Raw genomic sequence first — 27,085 nt, 5'->3', positions numbered from 1 at the left:
GCACAGACCGCACAGTGGTATATCCAGCACAGACCGCACAGTGGTATATCCAGCACAGACCGCACAGTGGTATATCCAGCACAGCCCTCACAGTGGTATATCCAGCACAGCCCGCACAGGGGTATATACAGCACAGCCCGCACAGGGGTATATACAGCACAGCCCGCACAGGGGTATATACAGCACAGCCCGCACAGGGGTATATACAGCACAGCCCGCACAGTGGTATATCCAGCACAGCCCGCACAGTGGTATATACAGCACAGCCCGCACAGTGGTATATACAGCAGAGCCCGCACAGTGGTATATACAGCAGAGTCCGCACAGTGGTATATACAGCAGAGCCCGCACAGTGGTATATCCAGCACAGCCCTCACAGTGTTATATACAGCAGAGCCCGCACAGTGGTATATACAGCACAGCCCGCACAGTGGTATATACAGCAGAGCCCGCACAGTGGTATATACAGCACAGCCCGCACAGTGGTATATACAGCAGAGCCCGCACAGTGGTATATACAGCAGAGCCCGCACAGTGGTATATACAGCAGAGTCCGCACAGTGGTATATACAGCAGAGCCCGCACAGTGGTATATAGAGCACAGTCCGCACAGTGGTATATACAGCACAGCCCGCACAGTGGTATATACAGCACAGCCCGCACAGTGGTATATACAGCACAGCCCGCACAGTGGTATATACAGCACAGCCCGCAGTGGTATATAGAGCACAGCCCGCACAGTGGTATATAGAGCACAGCCCGCACAGTGGTATATAGAGCACAGCCCGCACAGTGTTATATACAGCAGAGCCCGCACAGTGGTATATACAGCACAGCCCGCACAGTGTTATATACAGCAGAGCCCGCACAGTGGTATATAGAGCACAGCCCGCACAGTGGTATATACAGCAGAGCCCGCACAGTGGTATATACAGCAGAGCCCGCACAGTGGTATATACAGCAGAGCCCGCACAGGGATATATACAGCACAGCCCCCACAGGGGTATATACAGCAGAGCCCGCACAGGGATATATAGAGCACAGCCCCCACAGGGGTATATACAGCAGAGCCCGCACTGGGGTATATACAGCAGAGCCCGCACAGTGGTATATACAGCAGAGCCCGCACAGGGATATATACAGCACAGCCCCCACAGGGGTATATACAGCAGAGCCCGCACAGGGATATATAGAGCACAGCCCACATCTCATCTCATCTCCCCCCCCCCCCCCCCCGATAATGGCCCCACAGTCCGGTTAAAAAGAAAAAAAAAAAAAACTCTCCTCACCTTTCCTTTTGCCCGCGCTGCTCCTGGCGGCTGCAGTCTGCCCAGGACACTGCAGGTGCGCGATGATATGACGTCATCGCGCACCCGCAGTGTACTGTCAGAGGCAGAGCGGGGAATGATGGGAGAGGAAGCGTCAGATGACGCTCTCTCCTCCCATCATTGCATTGAACTATACCGGTGTCATAGACGCCGGTATAGTTAAATGCGGCGGCGGCGGCGGCGGCACTGGGGGGGGTTCCGGGGGAGGAACAGTGCAGCGGCCCACTACTGGCATCGGCTCTTCTGGCATTTGCCAGAAGTGCCCGATGGCCAGCCTGGCCCTGCTCAGACCTGCCGGCCCGGGGCCCCTGACCTGCGGGGCCCGGTCGCAATGGCGACCGCTGCGACCGCGGTAGTTACGCCCCTGATTGCGTGTTATAATCTGATGAACTTCAACTGTCCAGTAAACTTTTGTTGGTTAATACAAATTGCATGTTTCCTGAGTTATGTGTGGTGGCTCCTGAAGATGGAGGTCTGGAAGGTGGAGGCCTGTGGCCTACTCGTGAGTGTGATGCATGTGCAATATGTGTGAATGATGCATGTACAGAACTTGTTCAGTGTGTGACTGGTACATGTACAAAACATGTTCACTGTGTGAATGGAGCATTTACAGCATGTGTTCAAGGTGTGTATTCTGCTTCCATAAATAGGCTGCAAGTGTAGGAAGCTTGAAACTCCATTTCTATGGTTGTCTCTATGTACCAGTAGTCACACAAAAGATTTAATCAGTTAGCTTGTGTTAAAAATTGACCTAAGTTGGAGTAGTGATATTGAAACCACTAGGGGAGCACCGGCAGGTAGCGTCGTCAGGAAATAGTCACAGATCGGTACACAGAGCAGCAGTGTAGCTGGAAGGATAAGCAGGACTTGTAGTCAGGATATAGCCAGAGGTCGGTACATGGAGCAGCAGTAGGATCTTGAGGATAAGCAGGAATCGAAGTCAGGATATAGCCAGAGGTCGGTACACGGAGCAGCAGTAAGCTCTTGAGGATAAGCGGCAATCGTAGTCAGGATATAGCCAGAGGTTGGTACACGGAGCAGCAGTAGGATCTTGAGGATAAGCAGGAATCATAGTAGATAGGTAGAAAGGGAGGAAAAATGTCTAAAAAGCAAACCTTATTGCATAGTAATGCAACAGCTACAATACTGTATGATTCACAAGTCACTGGACAGTGCGAGTGACGTATGTATTCAGTGTACAAGTGGCGCATGTACACCATGTGTTCAGTGACTGAGTGGCACATGTACAGCATGTGTTCAGTGACTGAGTGGCACATGTACAGCATATGTTCAGTGACTGAGAGGCACATGTGCAGCATGTGTTCAGTGACTGAGAGGCACATGTACAGCATGTGTTCAGTGACTGAGTGGCACATGTACAGCATATGTTCAGTGACTGAGAGGCACATGTGCAGCATGTGTTCAGTGACTGAGAGGCACTTGTACAGCATGTGTTCAGTGACTGAGTGGCACATGTACAGCATGTGTTCAGTGACTGAGTGGCACATGTACAGCATGTGTTTAGTGACTGAGTGGCACATGTGCAGCATGTGTTCAGTGACTGAGTGGCACATGTACAGCATGTGTTCAGTGACCGAGAGGCACGTGTACAGTATGTGTTCAGTGACTGAGAGGCACATGTACAGCATGTGTTCAGTGACTGAGTGGCACATGTACATCTTATGTTCAGTGACCGAGAGGCACATGTACAGCATGTGTTCAGTGACTGAGTGGCACATGTACAGCATGTGTTGAGTGGCACATGTACAGCATGTGTTCAGTGACTGAGTGACACATGTGCAGCATGTGTTTAGTGACTGAGTGGGACATGTACAGCATGTGTTCAGTGACTAAGTGGCACTTGTACAGTATCTTTTTAGTGTATAAGTGGCTCATGTACAGTACGTGTTCAATTTGTAAGTGGTGCATGTACAGTATGTGATCAGCATGTGAGTGTCATGTGTACAGTATGTGTCCTATGTGTGAGTGATGCATTTATAGTATGTATTTTCATGTTAGTATGTGTGTGATGTATATAATTTGTGTGAGAGACTTGTTTGTGTGTCATGAGTGGTGCATGTATAGCACATGTTCTGTGTACGAGGGGCATGTAATCTTTCTGGGAGTGGTGCATGTACAGCATATAGTTACATAGTTACATAGTTATTAAGGTTGAAGGAAGACTTTAAGTCCATCTAGTTCAACCCATAGCCTAACATGCCCTAACATGTAGATCCAGGGGAAGGCAAAAAAACCCCATGTGGCAAACAGTAAGCTCCACCATGGGGAAAAAAATTCCTTCCCGACCCCACATACGGCAATCAGACTAGTTCCCTGGATCAACGCCTTATCAAGGAATCTAATATATATACCCTGTAACATTATACTTTTCCAGAAACGTATCCAGTCCCCTCTTAAATTTAAGCAATGAGTCACTCATTACAACATCATACGGCAGAGAGTTCCATAGTCTCACTGCTCTTACAGTAAAGAATCCGCGTCTGTTATTATGCTTAAACCTTTTTTCCTCCAGACGTAGAGGATGCCCCCTTGTCCCTGTCACCGGTCTATGATTAAAAAGATCAGCAGAAAGGTCTTTGTACTGTCCCCTCATATATTTATTCATTAAAATAAGATCACCCCTTAGTCTTCGTTTTTCCAAACTAAATAGCCCCAAGTGTAATAACCTATCTTGTTATTGCAGACCCCCCAGTCCTCTAATAACCTTGGACGCTCTTCTCTGCACCCGCTCTAGTTCAGCTATGTCTTTCTTATACACCGGAGACCAGAACTGTGCACAGTATTCTAAGTGTGGTCGCACTAGTGACTTGTATAGAGGTACAATTATGTTCTCCTCATGAGCATCTATGCCTCTTTTAATGCATCCCATTATTTTATTTGCCTTAGTAGCAGCTGCCTGACACTGGCCACTGAATATGAGTTTGTCATCCACCCATACACCCAGGTCTTTTTCATTGACGGTTTTGCCCAGAATTTTAGAATTAAGCACATAGTTATACATCTTATTACTTCTACCCAAGTGCATGACCTTACATTTATCCCCATTAAAGCTCATTTGCCATTTATCAGCCCAAGCTTCTAGTTTACACAAATCATCCTGTAATATAAAATTGTCCTCCTCTGTATTGATTACCCTGCAGAGTTTAGTATCATCTGAAAATATTGAAATTCTACTCTGAATGCCCCCTACAAAGTCATTAATAAATATGTTAAAAAGAAGAGGGCCCAATACTGACCCCTGTGGTACCCCACTACTAACCGCGACCCAGTCCGAGTGTGCTCCATTAATAACCGCCCTTTGTTTCCTATCCCTGAGCCAACTCTCAACCCACTTGCACATATTTTCCCCTATCCCCATTATTCTCATTTTATGTATCAACCTTTTATGTGGCACCGTATCAAAAGCTTTTGAAAAGTCCATATGCACTACATCTACTGGGTTCCCTTGGTCCAGACCGGAACTTACCTCTTCATAGAAGCTGATCAAATTAGTCTGACATGATCGGTCCCTAGTAAACCCGTGCTGATACTGGGTCATGAGGTTATTCCTCTTCAGATACTCCAGTATAGCATCCCTTAGAATGCCCTCCATGATTTTACCCACAGTAGAGGTTAAGCTTACTGGCCTATAATTACCGAGTTCAGTTTGTGTCCCCTTTTTGAATATTGGCACCACATTTGCTATATGCCAGTCCTGTGGTACAGACCCTGTTATTATGGACTCTTTAAAGATTAAAAATAATGGTCTATCAATGACTGTACTTAATTCCTGCAGTACTCGGTGGTGTATCCCATCTGGGCCCAGAGATTTGTCAATTTTAGTGATTTTTAGACGCCGCCGTACTTCCTGCTGGGTTAAGCAGGTGACATTTAATGGGGAATTTTTATCACTAGTCATATTGGCTGCCATGGGATTTTCTTTTGTAAATACTGATGAAAAAAAGTCATTTAGCATATTGGCTTTTTCCTCATCCTCATCCACCATTTCACCCAGACTATTTTTAAGGGGGCCAACACTGTCATTTTTTAGTTTCTTACTATTTATGTAGTTAAAGAATATTTTGGGATTATTTTTGCTCTCTCTAGCAATGAGTCTCTCTGTCTCAATCTTTGCTGCCTTGATTTGCTTTCTACAGAATTTATTTAATTTTTTGTATTTATTTAATGCCTCCTCACTATGTACTTCCTTTAATTCTCTAAATGCTTTCTTTTTGTCACTTATTGTGCCCCTTACAGCTTTATTTAGCCATATTGGTTTCCTCCTATTTCTAGTATGTTTATTCCCATACGGTATATACTGTGCACAGGTCCTATCCAGGATGCTAATAAACGTCTCCCATTTTCTTTGTGTACTTTTATGTCTCAGGATATCGTCCCAGTTAATTGCACCAAGATCCTCTCTCATCTGTTGGAAATTTGCCCTCCTGAAGTTTAGTGTCCTTGTCACCCCTCTACTACACATCTTATTAAAGGAGACATGAAAACTTATTATTTTGTGATCACTATTCCCCAAGTGACCCCCAACCCTTATATTTGATATGCGGTCTGGCCTGTTGGTTAATATTAGGTCTAGCAGTGCCCCCCTTCTTGTTGGGTCCTGAACCAGTTGTCCTATATGTAACCTCCTCATGTACTGCACTTGTTCTTTGTGCATTTTCAACCCTACCACTCATTCGTTCTGGACTAAGCCCACTGACTCAGTCAGACTCAGGAATGTCCTGTCCCCTTCAGCAGTGCACCCGGGGTCCATTACCTTCCATCTACATCTTTCCCTGTACATCAGAGGACTCGATATGCCCAGCAGCCTCTATGCCAGACATTGGGATCCAGACATGACAGAAGCGTACGCTCAGGATTCCACTGCTTGGAATGATTGGTTTATATTGGCCCTAGCAGCCCACTGCACTTAGACCTCACCTTATTACTGCACTTCCCTATCAGACTTATTACCAGGATGTGCCCCCTTTTAATAACTCTAGTCCCCTCCCACTGTGGGCTAGTTCCATATTTATTAACTGTATCTTATCCTTCTGACGTCAATTGACTACCAACAATGTACACCAAGCATCTTATCACTGTCTATCAATATAAGAGACACACATCACTATTCACATTACATATATAACAGCATAACACTTCACACATGGCGCGATTGTTGTCTTCAGGGGTAGGAATGGAGCAGAACAGTCCACCACTCTTATACATGTACAGCAGGTCTTCAGTGTATGAACGTTATGTATCCTTTGTATGACAGACATGTGTATGACATTGACCGTATGTGTGCGTGGCGCACGTTGTTGACTTTTTGGGCTTGTGTGGAGCATGTACTGTCTTCATCCAACATACAAGTGGTGCATAACCACACACGACCTTTGCTCTGCATCCACCTCTTTTCATGTAGTCATCTTGCAATATCTTCATTGATCTTTTGTTCCCTTTTTCAGACAAGCCGGAAGTATTAGACATAAAGGTGGATCCACCCCTGCACAATGATGGGGACACCGTAACGATGACTTGTAAAGCGGTGGGTGAACCAGCTCCTAGTTATAGATGGAAGCCCCCATCATCTGATGTCCAATTCTCTGCTGACAACTCAACGATTACAATCAAAAGCCTGAAAAGCCACCATCATGGAAAGTACCGATGCACCGCGAGTAACGTGCATGGAGACCACAGTCTGGAGCAAGAGCTCGTCCTAGCAGGTTACTTACAGGATAGGGATCGGAAAATGGGGTGCAGTTTTCATCTGAGCAACACAGCAATATATATATACGTACCAACATTCCCAACCCAAAATTCAGGCCGTTTAGTCTCTGACGAGAAGGACAACTATTGAATGCTCCCAAGTATTCAAAAACTACCCCCAAACCACCATCTTCTACTTATTTATTCTTCACGAGAGATGCAATATTAATGAAGGTGTCCTATTTTATGGAAAATTTCATTGTTCAACCCCAAATCCTATGCTAATCCATTTCTTTATATATGTTGAGAATGGCTGGAGGCATAGAGGTAAAAGATGGCTGCTTTCAGTCACCACCAGATGGACCTCAGGAGCATTCTATGGTTTGGTATAAAATAAATAGAGTCACTTGTTAAATCGCCCACCGCACCAGCACCGCCTCTTTGGTGGTCTCCATCAGCATACTTAGCTATGCATGTGACCGCTGCGGTCATTGGCCTCAGCAGAGATGCCTTCATATACAGCCTTAATGAGATCGCCAGTGATTGGCTGCAGGCAGCAGTCACATGAGTAGACGAGGATGACATTACTGCAGTAAAGGTCAACAGGAAGCACTGGAGCAGCAGCAATGTACGAGCGGGCAGTGTATAGGTTCTTTAATTACTTCATAAAAATCCTTTTTTATGCCAAAGTTTAGAATAAAACAAAGCCATCAGAACGGGTAATTTTTGTGCTTTCAGTATTTCTTCCTATTTTTCCAAGAGTCATAATTTTTTATAATTTTTCCATCAACATACTGTAGCCCTATGCAAGCTTGTGTGTTGTGGGATAAGTTTTTTGGATGAAATTTTACCTTATAATGTACTCTGATATTGTTTTTGTATTTCACCGCAGTAAAAATGACCTGGTACCATTGTTCTCCAGATCAGTTCGATTCCCACAATACCAAACTTGTATAGGTTTATTATATTTTTTAGTGGTTAAAAAAATGTGAACCTTGTAAAAAAAAAATTGGTTTGTGGCACCATTTTCTGAGAACTAGAACGTTTTTATTCATCCATTTCTGGAACTACGTGAGAGCTTTATTTTTGCTTGATGTGCTGTAATTTTTATTGATACCTTTTGGCGGTACACTGTTTTAATCGCTTTTCCCTTTAAGGGAATCAATTAGAGGGAGGAAATTGATTTTAATTTCTGCCACTGTTCATAGACACGAGAAAAAGGAAAGCAGGATGTTTTGCTAATCCTGGACAACCCACTTATGGTACATTGTTTGAGATCCTATCTGGCTCATTGACCTTTGAAGTCCTAAATAATTCCATGAGCCAGATGGGATCTCGCATGGTCATCCTTTGGACTTCTAGGTACTTCCATCAAGCAGATGGGACCTCACATGGTCCTCCATTTAACTTTTAGGTACTTCCATCAGCCAGATGGGATCTCACATTGTTCTCCCTTTGATGTTTAGGTGCTCCATTAGTCAGATAGGATCTCACTCCCTTGGACTTCTAGTTACTTCCAGCAGCCAAATAAGATATTATATTGTCCTCTGTTGGACTACTAGTTACGTCCATCAGCCACACAGGACCTCACATAGTCCTCCGTTGGACTTCTAGGTATTTCCATTAGCCAGATGGGATCTCACAAGGTCCTACCTTGAAGTCCAAGGTAGGACACATGTGGTGGTCTCTTTACCTTACCTATATTGGTCCTCGTGATAATCCGACCCAGTTTCCTTTTATGTATTAACACATTTTTTTGTGTTTATTTTTACTTTTTAAAGTTCAGCCTAAAATATCGGACATCACGGTGAAACCATCCATGGATGTGTTTGAAGGTGACAATGTAACTATGTCCTGCGTAACCAGTGGATTCCCTGACCCCGTTGTGACCTGGCCCAACCTAAACAGTGAGGTAGAACTGTCTCCAAACAAGCATGAAATCAAAATATGGAGCATAAAGAAGAAACACGAAGGGAATTACTCCTGCACTGCTCAGAATAAGCATGGGACGGTCACTCGGAGTCGGCAAATCATACTTGCAGGTAAAAATAAGCCAAGAGCTAGGACATAACCAATCAAAAATGGTCAGCTGGGCTCCCTAGGGCTTTTATTAGCTACCGAAGTAAAGCCCACAAACAAATAAAGTACTAACATAAAAGTATAACTTGAAGCTCTTGGACCCCAGTGTAAAATCTGTAAATGGGGCCCCAAACTATTATAAGAAAAAAGGAATATAGTCAGCTTACCGGTCTTAGACGAAATCCCCAGACCTGCCAACGCCCAGCACGGTTCAGGGTGAGCGCCCACAGCAAATGAAGACAAAAAGAGAAATGATCCAGCTGGAGGTGGAGGCAGTGCAGACTTTGTGGGACTTTATTAGACAACTAAAGCGATAAATAGTTCTTCAAAAAGAAAAATCTTTACATAGCAAACACCTGGCACACCAGTGAGGAGGTTCAACGCGTTTCAACTATGAAGTCTTACTCATGATCTCAGATTATGAGTAAGACTTCATGTAAAGATTTTTCTTTTTGAAGAACTATTTATCGCTTTAGTTGTCTAATAAAGTTCCACAAAGTCTGAACTGCCTCCACCTCCAGCTGGATCATTTCTCTTTTTGTCCCCAAACTATTATGGTGTTTTTATGTTGACACCACCTAATGCTATGCCCTGGTCCTACACTATATTATCTGTGATACATATCTCGACAACGCTAGAATCATTATTAATATTATGTGATCTACTGTTTATTTCTAGTCAAGCCTAAAGTATTAAGTATTAGCGTGAAGCCATCAACAAGTGTGCCGGAAGGTGAAAACTTGACCTTGACTTGTGTGGCACAAGGCGTACCACGTCCAACCTATAGCTGGCAAATCCCGAGACCCACCACCAGTGTATTTTACTCACATGATTCCAGTGTCGTTACTATTTTGGCGGTCCAAAAAGAATATAGCGGAGGTTATAGCTGTACTTCTCAAAATAAACATGGGCACCACACAATGACCAAGGAGATTACCGTGACAGGTAATGGCATGCCTACTCTTATCCTACAGTGCATGGCATTAAAAGTCGAGAGGCCTACAGCCTCCAAGGACTCCATAACGTGGAAACTCCCCTCTTCTAGACATCATCACCATCATCATCATCCATACTAATATTACATATAATATCATGAGCCGACACATCCTCTACTTCATACTCACTGTCATTCCATCTACTAATGGATGAGACTTCCCGGTCAAATATTGTTTCTATTAAGGAGAATGTGTCATTGGAAAATGACCGATTGTTTGAATCATTACACAACAATTTTTTCATTGCTGTTTTTTTCATCACTGCATTCCAAGAGCAAGAACTTATATCTATTTTTTCTATCTCCATAGCCACTAATATACCACTTTGTGATGATACGGGAAAAAATAGAGCAAATCAATTCTTTCCATTTTGTCATGACAATCCTGCGATCAAGAAGGGCAAAATTCCTTAGCAAAATCCCTTACGAAGATGCTGTTTTGTGGGCATTCCTGAGCATTTTTGGTGGGCTTTCTTGGGAAGTCCTGGGAACTTGACTATAATCTCCTTCATACCATGGCCGTTTTTCATCTTTTCTTTTTGTTTTTTTTCCCTCCCCTTCTTGCCATAATTTTTTTATTTTTCCATCAATATAGCCGAATTAAGGCTTTTTTGTGAGGGACGAGTTGTACTTTTGAATTACTTCATTACTTTTACTATATATGTATTGGAAACCGAGAAAAACATTTCAAATGCGTTGAAATTACAATGAAAGTGCAATTCCACAATTTTTTTTTTTTTTTTTTTATTTACGATGTTCACTACATGGTAAAATTGACCTGGCAATATGATTCTTCAGGTCAGTACAAGTACACAGATACCAAACATGTATAGTTTTTTTATTTAATTGGTGAAAAAAAAAAATCAAAAATTTGTAAAAAAAACAAACAAAAACCTTTGCTTTCGTTGCCATATTCCAAGATCCGTAATGTTTTCATTTTTTGGGATATGGGGCTCATTGGGGCTTATTTTTTGCGCCCTGAGCTGTCGTTTTTACTGATACAATTTGGGGGTAGACACAATGTTTTGATCACTTCTTATTGCATTCCACCCTCGGCTTTTAGAGGCACATGATGGCTGATTAAATCAGTCATTATGTGCGGAGAAAAAATGCAGGCTCGATGTACGAGCCTGCATCAAAGTCAGGGAGCCAGCATATGATGTACTTGTACGTCATATGTTGGTAAGAGGTTAAAGGGAACCTGTCGTTAGATAAGATCAATCCTCCTAAGCCGTTCATATTGGCATGTATGTATGTTATAGAAAGTTGAAGAAAATGATAGCTTGATATCTGCGATCTGATATTTTATTCCAAAGAAATCCATATTTTTCTTATCTAAATGAGCTGTTAAGATCTATGGGTGGGAGATAGATCTCCCTGAGAATCTGCCTCCAGAGATTATTGTAATTGAAATGAAAGGGGGCGTTACCAGTGTGAGACATGTAATGACTGACAGTCTGCTCTCCTGATCTACATGTATTAGGGAAGATTTGCTTTGGAGCCTTTATAATGGGTAACCCATAATTAAGGGAGGAAAAAAAGAAATCATACTCGCCTGCAGGACTGATACTGATCCTCCATACTCTGCATTGCGCCCCCGGATGATCTTCTGGATCAACATCCAACTGGGGTGTCAAGGGATTAATACATTTTTTCTTCCCCAAATTTTAATTTGCCCAAGGACCCTTATCATCTGAAAGTGAAAAAAGTGTAGTCCCCTGAAAATAAGCTCCTCACAGCTTGTCCATCAGTGGTCCACCATAACAACCAGGTGGGCTTCTGTAGAGTGGATTTAGAGAAACTGATTAGCAGCATGAAACTACTGCCAATTGGTGATTATTTACTAATCGGAGCCTGTAGACCATGCTTAATGATGCACACCGGATGATCTGCAATAGGCTGCCTTGTTCCCGGCAGCACAGGTCCTGTTTACACGAGACGATGAGCTGCCGAGAATGATGATCTTATGAAGAAACCAAAAGATCATTTTACCCCAAGAAAATCAACAACCTGTGACTTACGATAATCAAATGTAAGTTAGGAAGCAGACCAAGAGTCTTCTGTGGGAATTCTGGAAAATGGAAGTCCAGACCAAAATTGTGGAGAACCGGTACAAGGAATCCCCAACTCAACAGATCCCCCAAACAAAGTCATGAGGAATGAATCCAATTCCTTCTTTCCATGTGTTTAAAACTTAGGTGGTTTTCACAAGGCCCCTTTTTAATTTTTCTATGGAACCTTCCCATTTTTTAACACACCCTTCCTTAAGGGGAAGCTATCATGAGAAAATTATCTATGGTTTACATCAGATTTTTGTGTTCTATATATATATATATATATATATATATATATATATATATATATATATATATTTTTTTTTTATTTGAGAAATATTATTTGGAGGGGGATTCCATATGAAAATCTGTATTAAAAACAAAAAATAGGAACCTTGAAATTTTCACATTGGCTTCCTGTTTCAGGAAACACAAGTACATTAGCCACAATAAACAGATCCAGAGCCTATAGTTTGTTTTGAAGCATCTAATGAGCATTTCCAAAGGTCATTGTGAAGGGAGGTGGAGTAGGTGAGCTGTAACATCACCTATTTTGAGTGTTGGATCCAGTGTTATCGATCGGTTGTGTATAGAGGTGTTATCAGTCATTATACAGGAGGAGGAGGTGAGCTGTGACATCACTTATTGTGAATGGTGGATCCTGTGTTATCTACTGTATATAGAGGTGTTATCAGTCACTGTACAGGAGGAGGAGGTGAGCTGTGACATCACTTATTGTGAATGGTGGATCCTGTGTTATCTACTGTATATAGAGGTGTTATCAGTCACTGTACAGGAGGAGGAGGTGAGCTGTGACATCACCTATTGTGAATGGTGGATCCTGTGTTATCTACTGTATATAGAGGTGTTATCAGTCATTTTACAAGAGGAGGAGGGGAGCTGTGACATCACCTATTGTGAATGGTGGATCCTGTGTTATCTACTGTATATAGAGGTGTTATCAGTCACTGTACAGGAGGAGGAGGTGAGCTGTTACATCACCTATTGTGAATGGTGGATCCTGTGTTATCTACTGTATATAGAGGTGTTATCAGTCATTGTACAGGAGGAGGAGGTGAGCTGTGACATCACCTATTGTGAATGGTGGATCCTGTGTTATATACTGTATATAGAGGTGTTATCAGTCATTGTACAGGAGGAGGAGGTGAGCTGTGATATCACCTATTGTGAATGGTGGATCCTTTGTTATCTACGGTATATAGAGGTGTTATCAGTCATTGTACAGGAGGAGGAGGTGAGCTGTGACATCACCTATTGTGAATGCTGGATCCTGTGTTATCTACGGTATACAGAGGTGTTATCGGTCATTGTACAGGAGGAGGTGAGCTGTGACATCACCTATTGTGAATGGTGGATCCTGTGTTATCTACGGTATATAGAGGTGTTATCAGTCATTGTACAGGAGGAGGAGGTGAGCTGTGATATCACCTATTGTGAATGGTGGATCCTGTGTTATCTACGGTATATAGAGGTGTTATCAGTCATTGTACAGGAGGAGGAGGTGAGCTGTGACATCACCTATTGTGAATGGTGGATCCTGTGTTATATACTGTATATAGAGGTGTTATCAGTCATTGTACAGGAGGAGGAGGTGAGCTGTGACATCACCTATTGTGAATGGTGGATCCTGTGTTATCTACTGTATATAGAGGTGTTATCAGTCATTGTACAGGAGGAGGTGAGCTGTGACATCACCTATTGTGAATGGTGGATCCTGTGTTATCTACTGTATATAGAGGTGTTATCAGTCATTGTACAGGAGGAGGAGGTGAGCTGTGACATCACCTATTGTTAATGGTGGATACTGTGTTACCGGCTGTGTATAGAGGTATTTTAATCCTGACTCTGATGATAAGGAAACTGCTGAAAGCTCTTCCTGAAAGGACAGGAAGTATGATTTTAAAAAAGACCCAGTGGTCAGTGTGAAAATTGCAAGATTAGAAATGTATTTATTGTTTTAATAAAAATTGTGATATGAAAAAAGACATATAACAACAAAAAGATTTTTCTGATTATAGCTTGGGTACAAAAAATGGAACATTGCACAGTCCCTTTTAAATTAATGGGTGGCATGATGATCTTTGTAATTTAAAACACTTGATGGGAGGGTTATTTTTTTCTTATATTTTTGTTATATGTGGTCATTTGAAGTTGTGTCTCTATTATTTAAAAAAAAAATGAAATTATTTATTTTTCCTCAAATCTCTGACAAAAAAGTGACATCTAGGAGAGCACTGGGATTTCTAACAAAACTCAAAATTTCAGAACATAGAGTAATGAAGGTCCAAGGCTGGTGAGGCCAACATCAAAATTATCTCCATTTTATCAAAGCTATGTTGGTCGACTAAAATAGTTAGTGTGACAAATAGTAATTAGATGCATATTATATGTTTTCAAACATAACATTTCCTTGTTAATGGACTTGAAAGAAGAACTTCTTGACAATCACCTAAGCACAAAGTCTGTAGTTCAAGCCTGAATTCCTGGCTGTAATTTGCAGGATTTAGGGCACAGGGAGAAGGTGGAGACAGTAGGGTTGAGACGTCACACGTACGTAGATACTCTTTTTGACATGAGAAGACTCTACAAGTATGGTCTAGGATGCACCATCCAATTAAAGGCACTAGTCGTCACTCAGTTTCCAGTTTTGAACAGAATTATTATTAACCCACCCATTGTGAATGGTCGCGTTACAATTCTTACTTCATACCTGCATGAAATCCATGGAATGTTCCACCTTCCTCATTCATTAAGTGTGACCACTGGTTCATTCTACATATCACAGTTGTTGTCTATGATGGGAATTATCTAAGCACCAGGGTGGATTTTACCCTCCTTTGGGTCAGAGGTAGAGCTGGTGGGAACCGATTTTGCTGGACCCGGTCTATTGACTATGTCATTAATCTGTGATTGATGGATGGGAGCCCTGAGAACTACCTCCTACCTTCCGGCATTTGAGGCTCTTCTTTTGATGGCACAATGTCAGGGGCATACAAAGAAACCATGGGTCACATAGCAGAAGGCCTACTTGGGGCCCCACCACAAAGAAAAAATAATATTTGGCGGGGTCACAGGAGAGCATAACTCACAACTTTGCAGCCCTTACAAAATGATTTTCCTCTTATTGAAGCAACTAGATTACCCTTTCATTGCCCCATTACCTATGATGCCACCAAAAGTGCCCCCTAAACACAGAAAGATACCCCCACAGTGAATTCCCACACAGTACCCTCAACATGCAAATTATGATGACCCTACAGTACAACCACCTGCATAGTATGGTGGCCCTAACACAACATGATGCCTCCACTGTGACCTCCACAGCCCTCCACACAATATAATGGCCCACCCAGTCCTCCATACAGTATAATGGCCCTCCATAGCGTATAATGTCCCCCAGACAGAACGATTGAACCCACAATATGATTGTTCCCACAGACCCCTCTATAAGTACAGTGGCCCTCCATACACTATAACGGCTCCCACACACCTCCACACAGTATGATGCTCCAGCACAAACCTCCACAAAGCATGATGACACCAACACAACCCTCCATACTTTTAATGGCCCCCATTAGTCCTCCAAACAATACAATAGCCCCCCCCCATACAACCCTCGAAGCAGCATATTTGCAGCAGAACATTACCACACAGTATGATGAACACAACACGAGCCTCCACATTATATAGTTGCTCGCAGACAGTATAATGATCCCCAATAGCCCTCCAAACAGCATAATGGCCAGTACATAGTCCTCCAAACAGTATAATGACTCCCACATAGCCCTCCAAACAGTATAATGACTCCCACATAGCCCTCCAAACAGTATAATGGCCCCCACAAAGCCCTCCAAATAATATAATGGCTCACACATAGCCCTTCTAACAGTATAATGACCCCCAAAAGCACTCCAAACAGTATAATGGCCACCACATAGCCCTCCAAATAGTATAATAGCCCCCTACATAGCCCTCTAAATTGAAGAACCACAGATGCAGGGAGGTAAGAAGTAGTTCTGTTGGCTCTTGTCCGGTGGCCACAAATTACTGACGGAGCCTCTGGATACGGTCCTGTGAATTGATTTGCACCAGTTCTAGTTGGAGGAAAACTACCCTCATTTAACCAGGCTTTGATACAACAATGTGATATATATACACATGCCAAGAGTGTGCAAAGCAGTCAACAAAGCAAAAGGTGGCTACTTTGAAGAACCTAGAATATAAGACATATTTTATAGTTTTGATGCCTTCAGTGTGAATGTACAATTTTCATAGTCATGAAAATACAGAAAAATCTTTAAATGAGAAGGTTTGTCCAAACTTTTGGTCTGTACTGTATATATCTATATCTATATCTATATATATCTATATATATATATATATATATATATATATATATATATATATATATATATATTGGGGGTCATAGTAGTTAGATCACACATTGGGGAGAAGGGTGGCAGCTTTCACAAAAAATTATTATTACCGACAATAAGTCCTGTACGTGTAATGATAGTAGTATGACATAACTAATGGACGACAAGCTGGGCCATCTGAAGTGTATTTGGGCCATGCTGCTATTGACATGCCCAAAACCATGACAGAAGTAAAATTTTGAATTTTCCACAAAATTTGCCTCCCAAAATCTATATATAAAAAAAAAAAAATTAGATAATGTAAACCATATGGTCAGTATCAGTAATGACTGAAATTTCCCATTTAAGGACATTTATATGACATAATTGATGCCATTATATAAACTTTGTTGCTGTCTGTTTCAGAAAAGAAGAACTCGGGACACAGAGTGGAAGTGAGCGCCACCGCCGTCCTCGCTCTGCTGCTGCCCACCGGCCTCATGTTCTCTTTGTTATGAACATTTCTTCCTCATCTACAGCAACGTCCAGAGAATTGTCACTTTTCCATGTGGTTTATTAAGTCACAAATGCTGAATTTGAAGGAATTAAAACAAATTTCCAAAAATCTATTGCATGTTTTTTTTTCACAGGTTGGGATCACAAACTTTACATTTTTTGTAAATATATTTTTACAGGGAACCTGTCATCTGGATTTTATACCCCCAAACTAATGGCATTTATGTAATACTTATTGCACCCATAGCTTTAGTTTAGAAATCTGGGTTTAGGAGAAATCTATTGTTATGCAAATGAGCCACCAGCACCTCGGGGGCGGGCACTTCATTTACGGCTCTGCTGCCTCTCATCCACGCCCACCACTTGTCTCCTGTCAGTGATTGACAGGTCACTCTCCTGTCAGTGATCTGCCTCTAGTTCTTGAGATCTAGTGCGAGCGCTACAATACATGCACGGTGAGGTCCTGATGAAGAAGAGTGTCAGTATCTGGTGCATCAGCTGCATCGTTTGCAGATAGCGCCAGACAGTGACTGTTTTATTAACTCCCGCGGCTCATTCCTGCACTGCTCCTCCTAGCGAAGAGGACGGTCAGTGTCTGCCACGTCTAATGCTGCCATAGGGCAGCGGGGAGATACTACATTAAATATTGCTGCCTAAGACAGCAGACGCCCTGGGGCCACTAGGTGGCAGTGTAATATTGCAACACCAAACAACTCAGCTGGCTCGGCTTCTGCGGTAATCTACAGATGTGCCCTTCCTTACCTTTCCTCTCAAAGGGAATGTTTCATCAAAAAATTACTAAATTGTGTACATCAAGTTTTTTGTGTAAAATATACGTTTTTGTTTTTTTTTTGCTTTTTTATTTTCCTCACACACAATCTATTTAAAAAAATAGAAATCTTGCAATTTGCAGTTTCAGGAAACAACACGTGTACATAGTCACAAGGTACAGATTCCGACCCTATCTGTTGTATTGAAGCATTTAATGAGCATGTGTGAAGGTCATTGTGAAGGGAGGAGGAGGAGGATAGCTGTGGCATTACCAATTGTGACAGGTGGATCCTGTGTGTTCAGCTGTGTATAGAAGTGTTACTTGTCATTGTAATTCTGCCTCTGCTGTTAATGAATGAGACTTCTGAAAACTCTTCCTGAAATGACAGGAAGTTACAGTGTAAAGTAGCCCCAGTGGTTGGTGTGAAAACTACGAGATTACCCTTTTTTTCTTTTAATAAAGATTATGATATAAAAGAAAAACATTGTCAAGATAAAAAAAAAATATGTGTAACACAAAAACCTGATATAACAATAGGTCATATTCTGACGACACAGTATCTTTAAGTGACACAAAAAAAAAAGTATATTTTTGTGATACTCTGCTGGGAGATATTTATGGTTTATGTATCTATAAGTGTTCTGCCAGTGGTTGTGATGTGAATAGATGTCCCAGTGATCTGGAAAACCACAGCTCCATACACTGAGTAGTGGCCGTTTTCTGGTACTGCAGCTCAGCTCACTATAAGTGGCGCTGTGGTGTTCCGGCGCCATATACTGTATTTTGGTTCCAGGTTCCACTTTAATATAAAAATATACAACGCTTACAAGAAAAGATCTAAAAAGAAAACCACACACAAATATGCTAAAAATTGTAATATGAAAAAGGGAGAAATAACAGAAAAAACCCAGTTGCTCTTTTGTTTCCTTGGGAAGAGGAGAAATGAATTATGGCTCACAATCAGCACCGACAGACCCCCAGCTTTCAAGTAATCCAGCTTTTATATGTCTGACCCCGGGGCTCGGGTCTCCAGGACGGTCTGGATCTGAATATTAAAATGGCTGTGTTGTAATTGGACTGCAGGTTACTTGGGGAGCAAATACCTTACATATTAGGCCTTGTGCTTCCCCCACCACCTCTCCATACAGTAAGAGGGGCGTTCATTGAAGATTTCCCCTGACCCACTTCCTGTGGACTGAGAGCAATGAAGCTTGGCACAGTTATAAGTCCTTCTCTGCATATGTGCCACCTAGGGACACACACTTCTCCCATCTGTAAACACCTCGCTTGTAGAAGTTGACAGGTTCCTCCAAAAGCCACTTTGTGACTTCGAAAATTAGGCCATCATCATCTGGAAAATACCCTAGTGATCATGGTGCCCTTTGCTATCATCAATACTACTCCATGTGGTCCCAAAATACTCTGAGCATGACCTTGCCTGCCGAGGGTTGGGCATGTGCCTTCTTTGGAGGCGGTGAGTCATGATGCCGGAAGAAATGATGGCGGTCTGCGCTGGATTAAAAAGAAAAGCAAAGATGAAAGACTTCAGCTAGAGACGTCACTCGTGAGTCAGTGTGTTAACTGTACACTGACAGTATACACTGTATACTCTGTACAGAGCTCATGTGTATAATGTCACCAGTAGTGTTGAGCATTCCAATACCGCAAGTATCGGGTATCGGCCAATATTCGCGGTATTGGAATTCCGATACCGAGTTCCGATACTTTCAGTATATCGGATACCGGAATCGGAAGTTCCCATAATGCAAAGAGCCAGCTTAATTTAATTCAGCCAATGAGGAATCATTAGAAGTGTGGGCACATCCTGTTCTGTATGTTAGGCATATAACTACTGGCATGGCTGTTATTGGCTGCTGAAATGATGTCATGATACAGTTTAAAAGTCGCCGCCGCCATTTTGGGTTCACTCTGCTGTAAATTCAGTTAGGGACAGGACGCTGTGTTCTGACTGAGGGCCTGTTTAGAGATAGCGATTTGCTTCATTGTGCTTTACCCAGGCTAATTTAGCAACCGCTGTGCGAGAACCTTGTTTTTGCCTTGCAGCACTGTTCACGGCTGTCTGCACGGTCTCTGTGTGAGTGCAGCTCACTCTGTAGTCTGGTCTGCAGCCACCGCTGGTTGTAGTCAGCTCAGGGTGCGTCACTGCATCATACCGTTCCATTGTCCTTTTTTCAATTAGTGTAGCCTGCTGCACATTTTTTCAGATTTATCCTATTAGTGGCTTTCCATCCGTATCCTGCTAGATTGTGATAAAAACACTATATAGGATTACAAAGAGGAGCTTTTTTTGGCCTTGCAGCGCTGTTCACGGCTGTCTGCACGGTCTGTGTGAGTGCAGCTCACTCTGCAGTCTGTTCTGCCTCCACAGCCGATTGTAGTCAGCTCAGGGTACGTCACTGCCTCATACTGTTCCATTGTCCTTTTTTCAATTAGTGCAGCCTGCTGCACATTTTTTCAGATTTATCCTATTAGTGTCTTTCCATCCGTATCCTGCTAGATTGTGGAAAAACACTATATAGGATTACATAGAGGAGCTTTTTTTGGCCTTGCAGCGCTGTTCATGTTCACGGCTGTCTGCACGGTCTCTGTGTGAGTGCAGCTCACTCTGTAGTCTGTTCTGCCGCCACAGCCGGTTGTAGTCAGCTCAGGGTGCGTCACTGCCTCATACTGTTCCATTGTCCTTTTTTCAATTAGTGGAGCCTGCTGCACATTTTTTCAAATTTATCCTACTAGTGGCTTTCCATCCGCATCCTGCTAGATTGTGGAAAAACACTATATAGGATTACATAGAGGAACTTTTTTTGGCCTTGCAGCGCCGTTCACGGCTGTCTGCACGGTGTCTGTGTGAGTGCAGCCCACTCTGTAGTCTGTTCTGCGAAAAAAACAAAAAGTTTATAAAGTTCACCAAACACTCCACTTTACAGTTGTGTAGGCGACATTAGCTCATATTAAAGTCTAGTCCACACTTGAATTAAAAATGTAAAAGCTCACAGTCACAGACTATTATCTCTTATCTTTTTGTGCACAAATGCCAAACAGCCAACAGTGGATTGAAAGTGGTTGCTTCATCGGTATTTTTTGCACCTGTGTTTTTGGCAGCGCGGCCGCACAGGCCCAGTCAGCTTGACACCAAATGATGTCAGAAGATGGGCAGTGCTAACTGCGCATGCCCAAGGTTTAACATAACAGCGCAGGCTCCGGGACAGATTCAAACAACGCTGAGGAGGCGGCGCCCGTCACCAAGGGGGTATGAATGACGGCTGTGCTGCGTCTCATTACGAAGGAAAGTCCCACCTCCGGGACGGTTTAACGGTATGAGGGGACACATTTTATAAGTGTTAACTTCAGCGTGTACAAGGAGCATAATTAAAAGAGCCACCTTTTCCTTGTGCAGCATTAGTGCTGCAGAAGGTGGCTCTTTTAGTTGCAAACGCCTGGGGGTGGTTAAAGGTTCCCTTTCAACTTGCTCCAATTAGGCCTCAGCCTACACTCTGTTTCTCATGTAATCCCAGGGCTCCAACACCGCCAGTTGCTGCTCAGAAGTGTCTTTGTCACGGGTACTACCTCCAGGTAGTGTCAAGGTCACTTTGCCTCCAATACGTTGTCCTGTCGTGTTTCGGTCGGGTTAGCCGACTCTATGGTGCCTTCAGTTTAGGTGCTTCCTATGTGGGCTGAGAAGAACTGGCAATGAAGGCTGGTTCCGTAGTGCCAATAGGACAAGCTCCCCCCAGTAGGACTGTGGGTTTTCGGTAACTACAGCCGGCTCGCGGCCTAGCAATTTTTTTTTTCCTGTGGACCTTCTGCTGCCTATCTGAGTTCTGAGTTCCAGCACTATTACCTGGTTCTTAGGAAGACAAGCTTGAATAGGTCCCCCTGGTTCCAGTACCGTCAGCTGGTTCCGGGCAGAGCCTTTGGCTTAGGTGCCTCCTTCTGGGTATCCGAGTTCCACCAACGTCTGGTGGTCCTTGGTAGTGCTTTCTGGCATGGGTACCTACTGCTTAGTAACCGGGTTCCAGTACCGTCAGCTGGTTCTCGGCAGTGTCTTTTGCTCTTGTACCTTCTGCTCCCCATCCTGGTTCCAGTACCGTCAGCTGGTTCCGGGCAGAGCCTTTGGCTTAGGTGCCTCCTGGGTATCCGAGTTCCACCAATGTCTGGTAATCCTTGGTAGTGCTTTCTGGCACGGGTACCTCCAGCTTAGTAACCGGGTTCCAGTACCGTCAGCTGGTCCTCGGTAGTTCCATTGGCTCTGGTACCTTCGGCTATCTGCAGCGCCCCAGAGTCCTGGTTGCTGCAGTAATGTTGTTCCTCCACCAGGGGGAGCAATATTACATCTGGAGGCAATAAAGGAGATCTCCTGTCCAGGTATCACAAACACACCACACACTTCACACTCCAGCCACCAGGGGGAGCAAAGGGTTCTATCTATTAGGCCACTCCTCACAGTTAGGTAAAATTGGTAGTTGGAGGGAAAGTTAGAGAGAGTTCCTGGCTGGAGACCGAGAGAGAAAGGTCTCCAGGCCAAGCTGTCTGGAGTGATTTCCAGCAGATCCAGGCTTCGGTCTGAGGAGGACGAGGGTACACGGAGCTGCGCCTGCACCCCATGCGGCAGCATCCAAAGAAAAAGACATTGAAAGGAAGCGTGTTCTAGTGAGTGAGAAACGAAGGCATAGCAACAAGTGGATACCAGAGAGGATAGTAGACGTGAGGAGCTGCATCCTTCTGGTGCGCGTTCCGGTAGCCAGGATACCGAGGGAGTAAAGTGCTCTGCGCCATTGCTTCAGAGACTGGCAGGACAGTCAATTCCAAGTTGGCTGCCCGACCTAAAATACCTAAGAAGACACGGTGGCAACTTGTGGGGGTCGGGGTGTCTCTAGGGTCCCTATAAACAAGCCTCAGGCCATCAGTCATACGGGTTTTGTTCTATCCGACCACGGGGAACAGAGAGAAGAGTAATAACAGTGAGGACTTCATTAGAGCTTAAGCAAGTGAGGACCTACTGTGTTACTGTGCGCATAGGAAGGCTATTACATTCCACCTGGATAAGGAGACTCTGGATTTACCTTCAGACCAGCCGGACTCTGCCTACCCTGTGATCCGGTGCCGTGGACTGTGGACACTGAAGCCTTCAGTAAAAGGTAAAGAGACTGCAACCTTGTGTCCTCGTTATTCACCGCGCCTTACACCATCACCATCTACATCTACCTTCTTCTCCCCATCCTGGTTCCAGTACCATCAGCTGGTTCCAGGCAGAGCCTTTGGCTTAGGTGCCTCCTTCTGGGTATCTGAGTTCCACCAACGTCTGGTGGTCCTTGGTAGTGCTTTCTGGCATGGGTACCTCCTGCTTAGTAACCGGGTTCCAGTACCGTCAGCTGGTCCTCGGTAGTTCCATTGGCTCTTGTACCTTCTGCTCCCCATCTTGGTTCCAGTACCGTCAGCTGGTTCCGGGCAGAGCCTTTGGCTTAGGTGCCTCCTTCTTGGTATCCAAGTTCCACCAACATCTGGTGGTCCTTGGTAGTGCTTTCTGGCACGGGTACCTCCTGCTTAGTAACCGGGTTCCAGTACTGTCAGCTGGTCCTCGGTAGTTCCATTGACTCTTGTACCTTCGGGTAGCCATCCGGGTTCCAGTACCGTCAGCTGGTTCTCGGCAGTTCCTCAGCCTTCTTGTACCTTTTGCTACATTTCCAAGTTCAAGACCCTAAAGATGATGACCCTGAAGACCACCCCGTAGATGACGACCCCTGAGACGACGACCCCTGAGACGACGACCCTGGAGACGACGACCCTGAAGACCACCCTGTAGAAGACGACGACCCCGGAAACGACGACCCTGGAGACGACGACCCTGAAGACCGAGAAGCAGAAGAACAAGAAGCTGCAGAACAAAAAGCAGAAGAACATTAAGCATAAGACTAAAAATCAGAGCAAAAGATATTATCTAAATTATAACAGAAGAAGACTAAGCAGTGTATGGGGGTGAGTCCGTTCCTCCTCGTTGTGCCCCTGGAAAAAACCTGCTGCTGCAGGCCAAACTGAACACGGACAAATCCTGTTGTAAATCTTTTGGAACAGGCAGAACGGAAGGTGTAATCTTCAAACTTTTATAGATAACAACTACAGGAAGGCCTGTCACAAACAAGAATATGATGAAGAAGAAGAATATGAAGAAGAAAAAGTAGAATATGAAAAAGAATAATAGTTGAATAAAAAGAATATGAAGAATGTAAAAAAAAGAATAATAGGAAGAAGGTGAAGAAGAAGAAGATGAATAAGGTGAAGGAGAAGTTGATGAAAAAGATGCTGCTGCTGAGGATGATGAAGAAGAAAGTGTGGGAGAAGTAAAAAAGAAGGTGAAGAGCATGGAAGTAGTGAAACATAAATATCTGACAAAATATAAAAAATCTTAACATAGTCAATATCTTTGTAACACCGAACGTCTTAAAACAAAAATTAATTCCTGCTATCCCATTTGATTGGGCTAAACCTCTATGCCTTTAATGTCTCCTCCACCTCCCCCAATACATCCTACATGATTCTTCGTTGTTTTCCTTCATGTAGAATTAACCTACAAGGAAAGAAAGGTTTTATTTTAATTCCGATATTTTTGTCCCATTGACTTGCATTGGTATCGGTATCGGTGATATCCGCTATTTTTTGAATATCAGCCGATCCAATCCGATACTTCTGGATATCGGAAAGGTATCGCTCAACACTAGTCACCAGTGATCACTATATTATCTGTACACTGACATTGTATACAGAGGTCCTGTGTATAATGTTACTGGTGATCACTGTATTACCTGTACATTATATACAGAGTTCCTGTGTATAATGTCACCAGTGATCACTGTATTACCTCTACACTGACTCTGTATACTATGTACAGAGTTCCTGTGCATAATGTAACTTAATATTGTGTTTTTAATGATCAGTATTGTAGTAGTCAGTCACTATGTGGTGGTAATATGTGGTCTGATCATGGTATGGTGGTATTTGTTCCTTCTATGTGATATTATTTGGTCACTATGTGGTGGTAATATGTGGTCTGGTCATGGTGTGATGGCATTTGTCCCTTGTATGTTGTATTAATGGTAATTTTAAAAAATGTATGTGACTCCCTTAAAGAAAACTACATAAAAATATATTTATATTTAATAGGTTAGAGTAGAGTATGGCCCGGCCAAAAGAGTCTATCGTGTTGTGCACCTCCACTATCAGTACACCTCCGATATCAGTGCACCTCCACTACCAGTGATCCTCCACTATCAGTACACCTCCACTATCAGTACACCTCCAGTATCAGTGCACCTCCGATGTCAGTGCACCTCCACTATCAGTGCATCTCCACTATCAGTACACCTCCACTATCAGTACACCTCCACTACCAGTACACCTCCACTACCAGTACACCTCCACTATCAGTGCATCTCCACTATCAGTACACCTCCACTATCAGTACACCTCCACTATCAGTACATCTCCACTATCAGTACACCTCCACTATCAGTACACCTCCACTATCAGTACACCTCCACTATCAGTACACCTCCACTATCAGTACACCTCCACTATCAGTACATCTCCACTATCAGTTCACCTCCACTATCAGTACATCTCCACTATCAGTACACCTCCACTATCAGTACACCTCCACTATCAGTACACCTCCACTATCAGTACACCTCCACTACCAGTACACCTTCACTATCAGTACATCTCCACTATCAGTACACCTCCACTATCAGTGCACCTCCACTATCAGTGCACCTCCACTACCAGTACACCTTCACTATCAGTACATCTCCACTATCAGTACACCTCCACTATCAGTACATCTCCACTATCAGTACACCTCCACTATCAGTGCACCTCCACTATCAGTACATCTCCACTATCAGTACACCTTCACTATCAGTACATCTCCACTATCAGTACACCTCCACTATCAGTACATCTCCACTATCAGTACACCTCCACTATCAATGTATCTTCGATATCAGTACACCTCCACTATCAGTGCACCTCCACTATCAGTGCACCTCCACTACCAGTACACCTTCACTATCAGTACATCTCCACTATCAGTACACCTCCACTATCAATGTATCTTCGATATCAGTACACCTCCACTATCAGTACATCTCCACTATCAGTACACCTCCACTATCAATGTATCTTCGATATCAGTACACCTCCACTATCAGTGCACCTCCACTATCAGTGCACCTCCACTACCAGTACACCTTCACTATCAGTACATCTCCACTATCAGTACACCTCCACTATCAGTACACCTCCACTATCAGTTCACCTCCACTATCAGTACACCTCCACTATCAGTACACCTCCACTATCAGTACACCTCCACTATCAGTACATCTCCACTATCAGTACACCTCCACTACCAGTACACCTTCACTATCAGTACATCTCCACTATCAGTACACCTCCACTATCAGTACATCTCCACTATCAGTACACCTCCACTACCAGTACACCTTCACTATCAGTACATCTCCACTATCAGTACACCTCCACTATCAGTACACCTCCACTACCAGTACACCTCCACTACCAGTACACCTTCACTATCAGTACATCTCCACTATCAGTACACCTCCACTATCAGTACATCTCCACTATCAGTACACCTCCACTACCAGTACACCTTCACTATCAGTACATCTCCACTATCAGTACACCTCCACTATCAGTACATCTCCACTATCAGTACACCTCCACTACCAGTACACCTTCACTATCAGTACATCTCCACTATCAGTACACCTCCACTATCAGTACACCTCCACTATCAGTGCACCTCCACTATCAGTGCACCTCCACTACCAGTACACCTTCACTATCAGTACATCTCCACTATCAGTACACCTCCACTATCAGTACACCTCCACTATCAGTACACCTCCACTATCAGTACACCTCCACTATCAGTACATCTCCACTATCAGTACACCTCCACTATCAGTACACCTCCACTATCAGTGCACCTCCACTACCAGTACACCTCCACTATCAGTACACCTCCACTATCAGTACACCTCCACTACCAGTACACCTTCACTATCAGTACATCTCCACTATCAGTACACCTCCACTATCAGTACATCTCCACTATCAGTACACCTCCACTACCAGTACACCTTCACTATCAGTACATCTCCACTATCAGTACACCTCCACTATCAGTACACCTCCACTATCAGTACACCTCCACTACCAGT

General features: G+C 43.5%; 1 protein-coding gene across 2 annotated transcripts in view; it reads left to right on the top strand.

The window, feature by feature from the left end:
• The window catches only part of LOC143774448 (intercellular adhesion molecule 5-like), a 67,545-nt gene extending 50,393 nt beyond the window's left edge, over positions 1 to 17,152 (top strand). The window contains exons 5-8 of one of the 2 annotated variants that reach the window (XM_077262055.1): positions 6,794 to 7,051; positions 8,816 to 9,076; positions 9,792 to 10,058; positions 16,964 to 17,152. In XM_077262055.1, coding sequence (XP_077118170.1) covers positions 6,794 to 7,051; positions 8,816 to 9,076; positions 9,792 to 10,058; positions 16,964 to 17,055 — 878 coding nt within the window. In that variant the 3' untranslated portion in view covers positions 17,056 to 17,152. The remainder of the gene's footprint in view (positions 1 to 6,793; positions 7,052 to 8,815; positions 9,077 to 9,791; positions 10,059 to 16,963) is intronic. The other variant, XM_077262056.1, reaches the window with a different exon arrangement.
• The last annotated feature ends 9,933 nt before the right edge of the window (positions 17,153 to 27,085 follow it).

This window comes from Ranitomeya variabilis, chromosome 5 (assembly GCF_051348905.1).
Source record: "Ranitomeya variabilis isolate aRanVar5 chromosome 5, aRanVar5.hap1, whole genome shotgun sequence".
NCBI lineage: Eukaryota > Metazoa > Chordata > Amphibia > Anura > Dendrobatidae > Ranitomeya > Ranitomeya variabilis.
The sequence above is the reverse complement of the archived record's forward strand: the minus strand, read 5'-3'. Positions and strand labels throughout refer to the sequence as shown.